This window comes from Quercus robur, chromosome 4 (genome assembly GCF_932294415.1).
Source record: "Quercus robur chromosome 4, dhQueRobu3.1, whole genome shotgun sequence".
NCBI lineage: Eukaryota > Viridiplantae > Streptophyta > Magnoliopsida > Fagales > Fagaceae > Quercus > Quercus robur.
In genome coordinates, this window is record NC_065537.1 from 50,238,587 (window position 1) to 50,254,817 (window position 16,231).

General features: G+C 33.3%; 2 protein-coding genes across 2 annotated transcripts in view; both read left to right on the forward strand.

Moving 5' to 3' along the window:
- Nucleotides 1–426: 426 nt before the first annotated feature.
- Nucleotides 427–16,231, forward strand: part of LOC126722846 (copper transport protein ATX1-like) — an 80,874-nt gene continuing 65,069 nt past the window's right edge. Inside the window, exon 1 of the mRNA XM_050425992.1 lies at nt 427–596. Within this exon, the coding sequence (XP_050281949.1) occupies nt 588–596 (9 nt within the window). The 5' untranslated portion in view covers nt 427–587. The remainder of the gene's footprint in view (nt 597–16,231) is intronic.
- Nucleotides 430–3,466, forward strand: LOC126722845 (copper transport protein ATX1-like). The gene is made up of 3 exons (XM_050425991.1): nt 430–596; nt 2,236–2,311; nt 3,096–3,466. Exons 1-3 carry the CDS (start codon nt 588–590, stop codon nt 3,260–3,262), a joined length of 252 nt encoding a protein of 83 aa, XP_050281948.1. The 5' UTR covers nt 430–587; the 3' UTR covers nt 3,263–3,466.

Here is a 16,231-nt window from a genome sequence, read left to right on the forward strand (position 1 = left end):
AAAATTCTTATGAGAATAAGAAAAAAGAAAAAGAAATTAATATTTTAACATATTTTTTCTATTTTCTATAAAAATAGTTTCAGAACTTTTCTAAAATAATTTCTCAAAAATTACCTTAACCACACCCAAGGACCCATAAAAAAAATAAAAAAAGATTGTACACCCTTTTTTTTTGAAGAACCCTTTTTTTATATATATAAAATCTAGAATAACACCCCAAATAATTTATTGCTTTCCAAGGAAGAAAAGTGGACAATTAATTAGCACAAAGTAAAGTAATTTACATTACTACACAAAAGTAATCTGAAATCACTAAAAAACGTGTCCTTTTTACGTTACGTCAAGGGTGATGATAAACCCATTTTTTTTATAATGCGGTCAACCTCTCCCGTGTCCCGACGCACCAAACAATCCAAACTTATCGCTTTCTTTCCTTCCTCTCTCTCTCTCTCTCTCTCTCTCTCTCACTTGTCTATATAAATCTACCCAAAAGAGCCCAAGTTTTTCATTGTAAAAGCCCATACCAAAAAAACTCAACAACCAAATTTAAATCTTTCTTCTTCTTTTTTCTCTCCAAATCTATAGCCATGTCTCAGGTACTCCTCACCAGATCCCTCTTCTATTTCTTCTATTTCAAATCTGATTATTGTTTCATGTGTTTATTTTTCTGGGTATTTTTGCTTTTTCTTCATGTTTGATATCACATGTATGATGGGTCTTTGTGGATTAACATGTTCTGTTTCTCTCTGGATCTCTCTTAGTTTTAGAGATTTGGTATCAATGTTAAGTTTGGGCTGATGTGGCTCGTGTCTGAACAACATTAAGGTACTTTGAATTGTATTCTTTGATGGGTTGACTGACTTTGTTTTAAGGACTCAGCCAACCCAAAAAAAGAAAAAGGAAGTTTGACCTGTTCCACAGTTTGCCTACCATTTTTGGAGATTATGAACATTGGGATTGAATGAATCCTTAGATTGGTTGAAAAAAAAGAAGGGATAATGTAGGTAGGACACAAATCAGCTTAAATTTGTGAGTTGTGGTTAATAAATCATGTGGGACTTGCTTTTGTCGTTGTTATTGATTTATTTTTTAGCAACTAATGTGTAAGAGATTACTCTTATGGGATTTGCCAATGAGCTCTAGCTCAATTGGCGCCTCCTCCGCTTGTAAGTGTTAGGTGGAGGGTGAGGTCATGGGTTCAAGATCCACTACTTGGATTTTCTGTGTATAGAAGATTGTTTTAGAAACCCATTGTGCTTGCTAAGGCCTTTTGATTCGTTCTGTGACTGAAGTTTTTTTGGGGATGTGTAAAGTTTGACAGTAAAACATAACTTTTTATGTGAAATTTGAGGAAGATATGTCTGATTTTTATTAGATGACTAGGTTGGGACTGCTGCTAGTATTTAATTGAGTTTTTCTTTGCAAGAAGAAACTTTTGTTCATTTGTGCAATTTTAAGGGTGTTTAAATGTTGTATTCATTTTGTACATTGGTTTTGCTTTTGGGCATTGTTATAGACTTATATCTGTTTGCATTGTGAAAATTGAGAGAGGAAGTAACTTGCTTTAGATCAAGATTTATAGACTTAAAATAAAGGTACAGAAAAAAGGAGGAAGGAGAAGGCATAGAGGGTGAATTTAAATGATTAAGATGCAGATTTGAATGTTTGTAGTCACCACTTTCCAATGTAATGAACATGCCATATATGTAAAAGAAACCTTCTTTCATGTATGCTTAACAACTTATTGAAGATCTAAACAATCAGAATTACTTTCTGAAAGTTGGGCGGTTATGGGAATTAATCAAGTGCGTTCTGTTGTCTCCAAGTGAACATACCACTTGAAGAAAAAGGGAAATTACATATCAGGGGTTATTAATAATTTGTACTCTGTAATTTTCACTAAGCTTCTGAAAACAAAAATAAAAATAAATAAAAAAAATGACAGATGATAGTGGACTGACGCTTCAGGGTCTTAAGGCTTGAGCACCTCAAATTTGCTCAAATTTTGAGGTTTACACCTCAGAGCTTGATGCATTTTCTTCTATCTTAATATTCAGCTTTACACTTAATACTGTTGCATCTATCTATCTCAAATATTTATGTGATTAATGTCATTTTGGCATCATACTAATCTTCCTATGGTGGAGTAAGGTTTAATGCTGTTCTTTGTGAATGTTTTCCTTGACCTTCTTTTTCATTGTTTTTAACCTGAAACTTTATCTGGTCTTGGTGCAGACTGTTGTCCTCAAGGTTGGTATGTCCTGTGAAGGCTGTGTTGGGGCTGTGAAAAGGGTTCTGGGCAAAATGGAAGGTTTGTTGCTGCCCTGACAGTTTAAATTATTTCTGTTGTTTTACTTGCTCACCTCTAATGGCACTTATCTATCAGAAAAAATGTAACTTATAGTGTCTTCTCTCTCTCTCTCTCTCTAAATCTTCTTTCAAGTATCTGTTATTCATTTATAAAAATATGCAACTATAATTTTTCCAATGGCCAAATGGTTGTTAGGGCTTTGCTAATTTGTTAATATTCTGCCTCTGAGTGCAAATAGTCTAGGTCTTATCCCAAAAATTGTGTTTCTGAATTTTCTTCTTTCTATGCGTGCTTGTCTTGGTTTGATAGCGTGGTTTCCTATTCTGTGAAGTCTAAATTATGTTGTTGTGGTCTTTTGACATTGAACTTCTGGAATCTTACTTCACTAACAATGAAATTAAGTTAATTAATTTAAGGTTATTATGTCTTGACAGCTCTGTTGTAGTTGACCAGAGTGAAATTTTAAATCTATACTAACAGCTCTTTTGTCCAATTTTGTAATAATAATTTGTGCTTTCAACTGACGAAGTTTGAAAGTTTTTCAGTTTCTCTTACAAAGTGGTTTGGGACACGTGTAGTAGTTAAAACAAGTCTTTCTGTCCAGCACTTGGTTTAATGTAATTGATATTTTCAAATAAAGAATTATCTTTGGTCAAAAACCCGAAAAAACTCTTTTCATATGGCTGGAAATGTGCACAACTATACTGATTTGGAAATTTAGGTGAGAGATTTAGGCTTAAAAAGCATGGTGGTTATAATTGGTGTCCATTCTTGTCAACTTCAGGTGTAGAATCATATGATATTGATTTGAAGGAACAGAAGGTGACAGTGAAAGGCAATGTGCAGCCTGAGTCGGTTCTGCAGACCGTTTCAAAAACTGGGAAAAAGACTACCTTCTGGGAAGCCGAGGCATCAGAAGGGAAGCCTGCAGAAGCAGTTGCTGCTGCTTAAAGACTTTACTCCATTTGCTTTGTGGAAGTAGTCGATTATAGTTGTTGAACTTAATATAATATATAGCGAAATTATGTTAAATGTGGACACATAATGTACTTTACATGCTTTGGAAGTAATCATGTAAGCAATAACGATTTCTTGGGTGCTTGACTTGTTATCTTATGTACAAGTAATTAATTAGAGAATGTGTTTCTTGTGTTATTCCTTCTCTATCATTCCCAGATTTAATGATCCATTTGAGAGCTTGTGGAGGCCAAAGAAAGTATGCAAGTATGACTACTTTTTATTTTCCTATTCTAAAAACCGAGGCTGATGATTGTTAAGTGTAGGCCAATGGGTTCTGAAAAAAAAAGAAGTCTAGGCCAATGGGTTCTGAAAAATAAAGAAGTCTAGGCCAATGGTTCAGATCGATTCACTAACATAAATATTGCTAAACCTGCACATCAATTACCCTTTTAAATTATATATTAGTGCATCGATGGGAAATTTGGAATCATTGGCCTCGTTGTAAACTATCATCAAGATGTTAGGGTTGGAAAATTCAAAGTTGTCAACGTTATTACTTTTGTTTTTATTGAATTTTATTATCATTTAACTAGTTTGATTAGTAAACATTTAAGGTTATTTTATAAGAGTTTTTATATAAAATAATTTGTATTTTATCATTTAACCTTTGTATACTTGGTGAAATTTACGTAGATGATAAATTCTATATAAAAGTAATTTGATATATAATATATTTATGAGTTATGACTTGTGTGTGTGCGCACACGCATGTGTTTTGGGTTTATCTTGACTAGTTTATCGATACCATAATTTAGTTCTCATGTGTGTGCGCGCTTTGAGTTAATCCTAACTAGTTTATTGATACTGATAATTATTCACTCTCCTCTTATATAATAAGAAGGTAGAACAAATAGGTTATTATTCCAAAACTTTTCATGTGAAGGTAATAATTCCAATTTTAATAATAATAAAAAATGCATTTTAATCAACACTAAATTGTGACTGATTAATTATTAACTCTCCTTATATAATAGTAAATTACACTAATTAAATTAATGGTGGAATCTACAATTCATGTGAAATTATAAAGAATTACGTTGCTATATTCCTTGAGAATTTGATAATTTTCCCTTGTGATTAGAACAATTAACCATGCACAACATAACACGCCAAAAGGGGTGAGCTCGAGTTCAACATTCTGAGCATCTGTGGCAATATCCCAGCAATAGAGTGGGGAAAACAAACCCATTGCTGCATCTTGAAACCTGGGTATGACTAAAATGTGGTTGTAGGGAGTGCTCTTAAAGACATGTATGAGTCTGGAAAACTAAATGAAGCTTGGAATGTCTTTTGATAATCTATCTACCAAAAAAAAAAAAGGTTTCCTGGAATACCATGCTTGTGGGATATGCCCAACATGGTTTTGGGAGGGAAGCTTCAGAGATCTATAACATAATGCATAGTAATGGGATGAAACCTAATGGTATTACTTTTCTTGGAATATTATTTGCTTGTGGGCGTGTGTGACTTGTAGAGGAGGGATGGCACCACTTCAATTCCATGATGAAAGACCATGGCATTGCCCCTAGGACAGATCATTTAGCTTCTTTGGTCAACCTCTTTCCCCGTAAAATATAGACAAAAGAGCTTTTGAACTCATTAGGAGTATTCCAATGGAACCTAATAAGGTGGTGTGGCGGTGTCTCTTGTCCCGTTATCCGGCTGCAAAATTCACAAGGATGTAGCTCTGGGAAGATACGCTGCTGAGAAAATTTTGAGCATTGATCCAGAAGATACTTCAGCTCAGATCATGCGTTCAAATATATATGCTGAGGCCAAGATGTGGAATGAAACTACACAAGTGCAAAAAATAATGGAATAGGAATTAAAGAAAGATACAGGATATAGCTGGGCTGAATTGAAGAACATTAATATATATTTACTTTTCTGCATATCATTACACACAATTCCAATAAACAAAATCTCCATGAGGTTTTGGATGCATTGATACTTAACAGTCCAGTTTGTTTGATCCAGGATACATACCTGATTCCATGTTTGTATTGCACTGTGGGGAATAAAGTATTTGGTCATACATTACAGTCCTTTACATGTGAGAAAATAAGAGAAATGAATCCATGATGGTCTGAGATGATATTGAATAAGGAATAAACAGTATAGAAAGAATAGAGAAAAGTCAAAATTTTTCTGACTTGTCATTGTAACTTGTAAGAAAGTAAATCTAAGGTCACATTTCCCACATAATGTTGTAGTTGAACTAAGGAGGGAGGGAAGATCAGAGACTGATGGTGTGGGAGAGGGTCCTTGGTGAGAGGTTGACAAATTCAAGGGCTTGAATTCTTAGTTTCAGAGGCAGGGCCAGCTCAACAAGTTTTGGGGCCTTAAGCGAAAAATTTAAATGGGACCTTTTTATAATTAAATATATATTAATAAAATAAAATATATTTATATATTGAATTTTTTTTATTTAAAATCTATTTTTCTTGCTTTTTGAGATGCAATACAAATTAAGTTTTTGTATTTAAGTTCCTCTAACATTTCTTTTTCAATTGATAATATAGCTAATCCACTTAATCTTTCTTGTGACATAGTAGACCTTAACTTTCTATTGTGTTTTTTTTAATACTAGTAACAAATTTATCCATAGATCCTTTTTGAGATTCAATTTGTTTTTTCAATTTTTCTCTTTTTAAGAAGTTTTTCATATCCGGATAAATATTTTCTAGTAGACATTTATAATGAGAAAATATTTATAGATAAATAAAACACAATTTATAATTAAAAATGATAATTTAACTAAAAATAAAATTTAAAGTATAGAACAATAGAACCTGGTTATTGCAATTTTTCTAAAGTCGTGACCTTGAAAGTTTAAACCTGCATAAATAAAAATTAATTTAATATATAGTTTAATAAATTAGTGTCATTATAATACAAATGAGTTGATATGATATACATCAAATTATTAATTGACATAATAATTTATAATCAATCAATATATTACTAAAAGCTGAAGCGTAGCGTTTAATGCTGCTGCGCTCATGTTGAGCCACGTCAACGTCCACGTCATCATCTTTTTTTTTTTTTTTTTTTTTTTTTCCATTTTCTTATAATTATTTATAATTTTTTTTTATTTCATATTTACACTTCTCTAACCTTTCTTCCTCCCTTACCTTTTCATCTCCCCACTACTTCTCTAACCTTTCTCCTTCTCTCATTCTCTCACTTTCTCATCTCCCCACTACTCTCTACATTAATATCATTCTTCATCTTTCCCTTCATCTTCCTCTATTTTTGTCTCTTCTTATTCACACTTTTTTACTATAAATTTGTCACTATCTCATTCATTCCATGCATAGTTTTTCCTTACAAAAAAAAGGTTCTCTCTCTCTCTCTCTCTCTCTCTCTCTCTCTCTCTCTCTCACACACACACACACAATTTTTGAGTGGATTTTTATTTTTTATTTTTCTTGCATCTTCGCTTTAGGTTGATAATTTTTTATATTCTTTAATCTACTTTAGGTTAATGCGATTCAGTTCTCTCTCTCTCTCTCTCTCTCTCTCTCTCTCTTTGATTGTTAAATGTTATCCTATTGCATTATAAAGGATTAAATATAAAAATATAATATTATTCTAATACATAGCATGATTTGGATAATTTAATTTGGTAGCTACTGTAATTTGATAGCATGATTTTTATAGTGCTCAATTTAGATGTTAAACTATGAGACTTTAATCAGTTTTGTTTATTTTTTAATCTTTTGTGGTAGACAAAGTACTCTATAATGCAATTTATCTAGAGAAAAGCAAAGGTTGGCTAAACAAAAGTTATTGGATGAGAGACAAATTTTATCTTTCGCAATTTTACTTTAATTATTATTATTATTATTTTATAACAATGCATATATAAAAATTTAATTCTTGGATTTTGCTAATAATTGATTATTTGATAATATGTTTTGGGTGGACGAAATTACAATTTCCGCAAAGAAAATAACCTTAGTAGATTATAAATAACAATTTTTTTTCCTAATTGGTTCAATTAATCATAGTTAAGTTTTATTAATTTTTTTAGTTACTTTTTTCAGTGTTTTGGATTGTAGGCAGAAAAAATAAGTTTGAGAAAGTTTGTTTAAAACTAAAAGAATAATTTCTAAATTTTATTTTCTTTTTAATGATTCACAAAATGTTATAAATAAATTTTATTAAAAAAATAAATATTTTCATTAAATTGCCTTTTGAATTTTTGAGAAAAATTGTATTTTTTTTCATTTTAGTACAACAAAAATTATTAAATTTATGATTTATGATTGTTTCTATATTACATTTATGATTATTCTTATAATGAATAAAAATATAATTACAAAATACATTACTCTTTATTAAATTAGTTTAAATTGTATAAAAAAAATTTAATAAAACTACCATAAAAATAATTATCATGCGCAACGCGCAGGTTTGTGGCTAATCTATATATATATATATATATATATATATAAAACCGAAACCTTTGGAGCCCCCACAATTTTCCACGTCATCACTATTTTCTTTTTCTTTTTATTTTAGATTCTTTTTATTTTTGGTTCAATTTTCCACGTCATCACTATTTTCTTTTTATTTTGGATTCTTTTTATTTTTGGTTTTATATCTTATCAAGTATTACAATAGTTTAGTTTAAATAAAATTCTATTAGATATATGTTTCAAAAGCTTGAAAATAGCCTTTAGAGCTCCCACAATTTTCCACGTCATCACTATTTCCTTTTTCTTTTTCTTTTTATTTTAGATTCTTTTTATTTTTGGTTTTATATCTTATCAAGTATTACAATAGTTTAGTTTAAATAAAATTCTATTAGATATATGTTTCAAAAGCTTGAAAATTCTATTTCAACTAAAATTCTATAACAAAAATTTTCACAAATATAAACTTCTGCCAAGGTCGAAACCCTTCATACTCACTCAAAATTTCACAAAGAAAACACACATATCAAATTGAAGCCATAGCAGGAAGCAAGTTGATTCTTCAATGAGAACAAATCCTGTAGTACAAAGGCCACCTAATTGCTTTTAGTTTTGAACTCGATTGTCTTATTAACAACAAAGTCTATGAATTGCAGTGATGGACAGCCGTCCACAAATAACATCCACGCAAGGGCTTGATGTTCTTCTTAATTATCTCATATAATTCTAGGAATTATTTTATTTAATTTTTTTTGGAATTAATATATTTAGATGGTTGGCATAGCAGACAAAGTAAAAACAATTTTCTGTCATTTATGTTGCCTTCTGCATAACCCTAAATCAATGTTGAAATGTTGTGTTTTACATCCATCTGATCTTGGTAACCAAACCCTGCACCTATGATTGTTTATGATTATTTTTGTTCATTGTTTGTAGTTTAAACCCATTAAAACTTATTGGCTGATGGTATTTCATGGTTTTTTTTTTCCCTTTACTTTTACTTTCAAGGTTGCTAGGAACACAACCTAACATGTGATTTTTTTTCATTGTTTAAAGTTTAGACCCATTAAAATTTAAAACTGATTACTTTATAGGTTCATGTACTTTTTTCTTCTTCTTATTTTTCTCTTTTGAATAGTCATATATTTTGTGTTAGTTTTTGCAATATTTGAACATGTTTAGAAAATTTCAACAACTATACCATGTATTATTCTTTTGAAGGTAATCAATTTTTCTTTTATATTTCTCTATTATAAAATCATATATATATATATATATAGTTTTGTTTCAATAATTTATAGGATGTAAATCTTATGATTCCTTAATATTTTTTGGCTTTTCGGAAGTTTTAACATCTGACTTTTTGAGTTATATTTTTGTAATATCCAAAACTATCTGGAAAATTTCAATAATTATAACCATAAATTATTATTTTGAGTGTAACAAATTTTTCTCTTATATTTCTCTGTTGTGTAGTCACACACACATATATTTTTATAATTTTTAAGCTCTTAATCTTTTGATTCTTTTCAATAGTTATAAGTTTATAGTCATGAACTATTCTTTAATATTTTTCGTAAGTCATTGCATGTTCAAACAATGACTCCTTTATCAAATTGTAACACAAATTGAAGTTATACAAGAGCAATTTATGCAATAATATAGTTTCTTATTCAATTTAAAATTTTATAAAATCAATTTAGTTTTTCCCGTGCATAGCACGGGTTGGCGACTAGTGATATATAAAGTGTAAGATAAAAAAAAAAAAAAAAAGGTGAGAAACTGTCGGACCAAATAAGTGAATAACTGTGGTCTCTGTGGTCTTTAACCAAGAAAAAAAAAAGTGTGGTTAGTGGTCTGTCACGTGATGAGACAGACCACAGTACCTCTATTAAAAAAAAAAAAAGGTGAGAACCATCCAGTGATCCAGCCAGACCAACCTTTTCTTCAATTTCTATGGCTAAGTTTTAAATCAAAAAAGGTCCACAGAGGGGCAGAACAAAAAACGTGTCCCATCCCATCAAACAGTTGTTCAGTGACAGTGCGGTGAAAGTGTGAAATAAACTAAAAATATATATAATATAAGTTAAAGAAATAGAAGAGTCTTTTGGATTAATATTGCAAAATCTGAACTTAATTTGTGTTATAGGAACTGTTGAAAGTTATTTGGGGTTTTGAGGAGAGAGACTGAATTTCGGTATCACCATTGCTGAAATTCAGCCAAAAGTATGAGAGAGAAGAAGAAAAAGGTGGAGTGAGAAAATGTTGAATTTCGGCAACGTGGATACCGAAATTCCTCTGCCCAATTCTACTGCTCGAGTCCTGTGTCTTGTGTGCCTGAGTGTGGAGTGCTAAAAAAAAAAGCAATGCCATTGCCAAAATAGGGAAAAAAAAAATATTTTTTGGTAATTGTGCAATGGCATTGCCGAAAATGGGGAAAAAAAATTGAATGGAATTGTGGCAATGTCATTGCCGAAAATGGGAGGAAAAAAAAATGTTGTTGCCAAAATTTGGGAAGAAATTTAAAAAAAAAGTGTTACGTTCACAATATTTTTATAATATTTTCACAACAAATCACAGGTGATTAGTTATTATTAGTTCAAATTTGATTTTAACACTGAGATTACTTTTTTAATCTAATAATAACAACCTGCCACTTAAAATTTATTATAAAAATATTGTAAAAATTGTGTGTACCTATCATTTTTAAAATAAATAAATAATATAATTGTGGCAATGGGATTGCCGAAATAGGTGGAGGAAATTTTCACCTATTTCGGCAATGCCACAATTCTTCACTCTTTTTTTTTTTTTTTTTTCACATTCTATTATTATTATTTTTTTTAAGAAATGATAGGTACACACAATTTTTACAATATTTTTACAACAAATTTTAAGTGGCAAGTTGTTATTATTAGATTAAAAAAGTAATCTCAGTGTTAAAATCAAATTTGAACTAATAATAACTAATCACCTATGATTTGTTGTGAAAGTATTATAAAAATATTGTGAACGTAACACTTTTTTTAAAATTTCTTCCCAGATTTCGGTAACAACATTTTTTTTTCCTCCCATTTTCGGCAATGAAATTGCCACAATTCTATTTAATTTTTTTTCCCCATTTTCGACAATGCCATTGCCACAATTACCAAAAAAATATTTTTTTTTTCCCCTATTTCAACAATGGCATTGCCACAATTGCTTTTTTTTTTTTTTTTTTTTTGAGCACTCCACACTTGGGCACACAGGACACAGGACTCGGGCAGTAGAATTGGGCAGAGGAATTTCGGTATCCACGTTGTCGAAATTCAACATTTTCTCTCTCCACCTTTTTCTTCTTCTCTCTCATACTTTTGGCTGAATTTCGGCAATGGTGATACCGAAATTCAGTCTCTCTCCTCAAAACCCCAAATAACTTTCAACAGTTCCTATAACGCAAATTAAGTTCAGATTTTGCAATATTAACCCAAAAGACTCAGACTCTTGGGTGTTTATTTTCGGAAAGACAAAGAGAAAGAGGGGAAGAAAGAACTGAAGCAGAGAAATACCTTCTGTGACTGCCAACTGGTACTGGTAGACTGGTATGCTGGAATCAACAAAGAAAAATTTTAAGCTAGAGGGGCTGACTGAGTTGATGGAAAAAGATCAAAAATCAAGGTGAAGATGAAGAAAAGAAAGGTAAGACTGTAAGAATATAGATGGAGAGGCAGAGAGATAGAGAGATGAGAGGTTTTTCTTTTGTTTTTGACATTTATAATCTCTATTTTAGCATATTTCAAGACAATTACGTTATATTATTAATGAATTTGTCTGCTATTAATTTTAATTTTAGCATATTTCAAGAATGGGTTAATACATTTGTCTCCTAAAATTTAATTGTGTTAGTTGAACTTTGACTCTTTTTTTTTCCTTTTTAATGTTTTGCATTTTAGGATATAATGGGGCCTTTTTAATGCATTTTATTGACCAATAAAAATGCTTAAAATTTTTTTTAGCTAAAATATATAAATAAATATATTATATATAAATTTTTTTTTACAAGTGGGGCCTTCTTTTATTTGGGGGCCTTAGGAAATTGCATCTCTTGCATATACTGTTGAGCCGGCCCTGTTCAGAGGGTAATCCGCTGACACACCCAATTCTTGGGCTGCTCCTGTCGACCATTTCAACGACAATTGATGTCCTAATTGATATGGAACTTACTTCCTCTTTTTAGAAGACTTGTTCTGCTGCTCTGGAGATTATTGGACTAGGTTCTCTTATAACTGTGTGTTCGTGAGCTTTTTGTTTGAGCAAAGATACACGATTCAGAGGGTCTGCTGTTAACCTCATTCTCACTAGGAGCTTGGTGGGGTGGTTCAGAATTTATCTTTTTCTTGAACTGATTGCTGATATTGTAGCTCTCATGATCTTCCAAGGGGGAACATACCTGGCTAAAATAGAAAAAGCTTAGAGGGAAATGTGGTGGAAGCAGTATGCTAGGCAATTGTTGGTTACATTGTACAAGTTATGGATTATCAAAAGATGTACAAAAGTGGCCAGTAACAGAAAAAGTTCATAGATGTCGACTTGTGACCCATAATATACTAATTTCATGTCCCCAAATGTTCTATCAACTGCAATTATGTCAATGTATAATTAGCATCATATAAGTTGCATACCTGAACTTTCATCAAGGTTGACCACATTCTCATTGAGGAAGGCTAGGAAGCTGCCATGGTTTTCAGCAGTTGGACGGTAATGTCCACTGTATGCCGACACAGACTGGAAGTTGTAAGGACATATTCAGAATTCAGATGCAAGAAACAGAGACTTTTCAAGTCTATATACAAAGTACGTCTAAAAGTCTGTAGCTCAACTCTCCTGATGTTTGCAACAAAGACATCCGGGGTTCAAAACTCCCCACCTCCATTATAACTATCGTATTATCAGAAAGTTTATATACAAAGTGCGTTGATAAACCATATCCTTCATTAAAATAAAATTAAAAAATAATAATAAATTCCATGTAAGTTTATGTTTTATTATCTTACCCAAAACGAAAGGCATTTTATTTTCTTTGCGATTAGAAGCTTTTCTTGGCCTTACCAGAATTATTTGTAAAAACGCACATAGATTATACTTCTCCGTAAAATTGTTTTTGTGTAATAAACAGTATTCTTCCTAATACCAATTAAATGAATTTAACATGTTAAACTACGAGTAGAATTGAAATGTCAGAGCTCAGGAATCTACTTAATGGGACTTTGCACTTGGCTAACTGTGTTTTTTTTTTAGAAAGAAATCTGAATGGTTTTATTACAGTAAATGAACTACATCTGAATGTAAAAACGAAACAACATGTGATGGGACATCTTCCATCCAAACTTGAAAATCTGGTATGCTTATAGCATGTTTCGCCAGATTATGAGCTACACTATTACCGTTTCTCTTAATGTGAGAATATGACAAACTAACAAAATTACTTGCAGCCAACTTGGCCTTCAAAGCTTTTATTAGACCAAGCGAGTCCCCTTCAAGTATGGCATTTTGGAAACCCAGATTGAAAGCCAACTGTAACGCTTTAAGTGCTGCCAACGCTTCTATCTCCTCCGCCTTGTAAGCTTGGTTTAATTTTTCTGCACAAGAGGCCATAACAGCTCCATCATGGTTCCGTATTACAGCTCCAACACCCGACGAGTTTGCATTACTGAACACGGCGCCATCAAAATTAATCTTGACAAAACCAGCTTGCGGGGGACTCCACCTTGTTCCTTTGATGCCGCTGCTCCCAAGCTGCACTTCTGCAGTCCGAGTGGTCATCTGGTATTGCGCCAACATGGCTCTAGCTTGTTCTGCCACTTGATGAAGCGGACTAGACTGAAGGTTCACACGGACTTTATTCCGCTGATTCCAAATTCTCCAAGCCATAAATGCAAACAGCTCCAGGTGCATTCCTTTCTCCACCATCCATGACAACAACTCCTTCACACCTGAGAAACCAACTTCATACCTGAAACTCCACGGTACCTGATCAGCCCACACCACATCCAACTCCGGACAAGACCACAAAGCGTGCTCTGCATCTTCCACATCCAATTTACATCTTTCACAAATCGGTTCAGCAACTATTTTCCTCTTCATCAGAGCTTGTTTGGTCGGCAATACATTGCGACAAGCTCGCCAAATAAAATTCCTAATCTTCGGTGGGACTTGCATCTTCCATATTGCTTCCCAAACCTTCTCATCACAGATTGGTGGGGCTTGTGCATGAGCAAGTGACTCTGATTCCTCTTTAAGGAATCTATAACCTGACTTGCACGTGTAGTGACCAGAGGTGGAATAAGGCCAATAAAGAGTGTCTTCTGTTGCACTTCTACTCAGGGGTATTTTCTTAATCATCTCTGCATCCTCTACCCCAAATAGGCCATCTACCAGCTCCTCATTCCAGCTTCTAGAGACCGGATCAATTAGTGAATCCACAGTGTGATTCTCAAAACTTTCTAGTGGACAATTCAGCAGCCATGGAGGGTGTTTTCTTGGTAGCCAGCGTTGCTGCCAAATGTTAATTTTTTCTCCACTTCCAATCCTCCATATTGCTCCCCTTTGAATAATATCTCTCCCCCTAAGGATACTCTTCCATGCATAAGATCCCATCCTTGAATCAACAGCCTCCATAAGTGAAGAATTTGGGAAAAAACGAGCTTTAAAAACTTTATACAAGAGTGAGGATGTGTTATTCAATAGTCGTCATGCTTGCTTTGCTAGGAGAGCATCGTTGAACATAGCAAGATCTCTAAAACCCATACCTCCAATAGTCTTGGATTTTGTCATCTCCTCCTATTTAACCCAATGGATTTTCCGACGGTCACCCCTTTGCCCCCACCAAAACTTCTTAATTAGGGTCTCAATCTCATTACACAAACCTACCGGCAATTTGAAGCATCCCATAGTGTAAGTTGGGATAGCTTGAATAACTGCCTTTAAGAGCACTTCCCTTCCGGCTTGAGAGAGTAATTTGGCTTCCCATCCTTGAAGTTTCCGCCATACCTTCTCCTTTATGTAGTTGAAACTTTCTTTTTTCCTTTTGCCCACAAGAGAGGGCAGCCCAAGGTACTTCTCATATTGCATAATTTCAGGGACACCAAGGGCCACCTTAATTCCATGCTTCACATCCTCCGGAATAGAGTTGCTAAAGAACAAGGAGGTTTTACTTCTATTTATTTTTTGTCCCGATGCTTCCTCATACACTCTTAGTATGTCCATCACCTTATTACACTCCTCCAACGTTGCCCTGCAAAAAATAAGACTATTATCTGCAAAAAGCAGATGCGTTAGTTTTGGGCCTCTCCTACAAAGGGAGTAACCATAAATGTCTCCTTGTAAGTCTGCTTTTTTAATTAAACCATTCAACCCTTCCGTACAAAGAAGAAATAGGAAAGGGGAAAGTGGATCTCCCTACCTAATTCCCCTTGTAGGGAAAATCGTCCCACATGGTTCACCATTTACTAAAACATAATAAGAAACTGTTTTCACATAACCCATTACAAGATTTATCCACCTCTCCCTAAAACCCATCTTCCTCATTATCCCTTCTAAGTAGTACCACTCCACCCGATCATACGCCTTACTCATATCCAATTTTAAAGCCATATATTCATAGGAACCCCCCTTATATCTCTGCATACTATGTAAGGTCTCAAAAGCCACCAAAATGTTGTCTGAAATTAATCTATCCTTAGTAAAGGCAGACTGGTGTTCAATGATAATGGATGGGAGTAATTTTTTAAGGCGATTTGCAAGGACTTTAGAATATATTTTGTAAAGCACATTACAAAGGCTGATGGGGCGAAATTGGTGAGCATATTCAGGGGAGTTTATTTTTGGGACAAGTGTAATAAAAGTATGATTTAGGAGAGTTGGTATGGTACCTGAGTTTAACCAAGACAATATGGAGGAAGTGACATCATGATTTACCGTACTCCAAAAATGTTGATAAAAGAGCGCCGGCATACCATCTGGACTAGGTGCTTTGAGGGGTGCCATTTGTTGCAAGGTAGTGGCAACTTCACCTGCTTCAAACTCACGGCATAGACTTGCATTCATCCCCTCATCTATCACTGTGGGCACACACTCTAGCATGCTTGTGGAAACAACACCCTCCGTTGAGGCAAAGAGAGTTTTGTAATAGTTGACCAGAACTTCACCCATCTCCTCTTGACTAGTTCTCCATACCCCCTCCTCATCTTTAATTCCTTCCATTGAATTTTTTCTGAATCTCTTTGAGGCACAACTATGGAAATATCTAGTATTTTTGTCACCCTCGTTTGCCCATAGAACTCTCGACCGTTGGGCCCACATTGTTGCTTCCCTTTCCTGCATCACCTCTATCTCTTTCTTAATCTGTCTTACTCGAATATTGTTTCCACTAACCATGGCTGCCCTCTCCTCTCTATCTAAAGCTTTTTTTAACCGATTCAGCTCCATTCTTACATTGCCA

Bases quoted from the DNA above. Each gene is read 5' to 3' on its own strand.
- LOC126722845 (XM_050425991.1), top strand. The intron at 2,312-3,095 runs GTTTGTTGCTGC...TGTCAACTTCAG, and splicing joins GGTTCTGGGCAAAATGGAAG to GTGTAGAATCATATGATATT.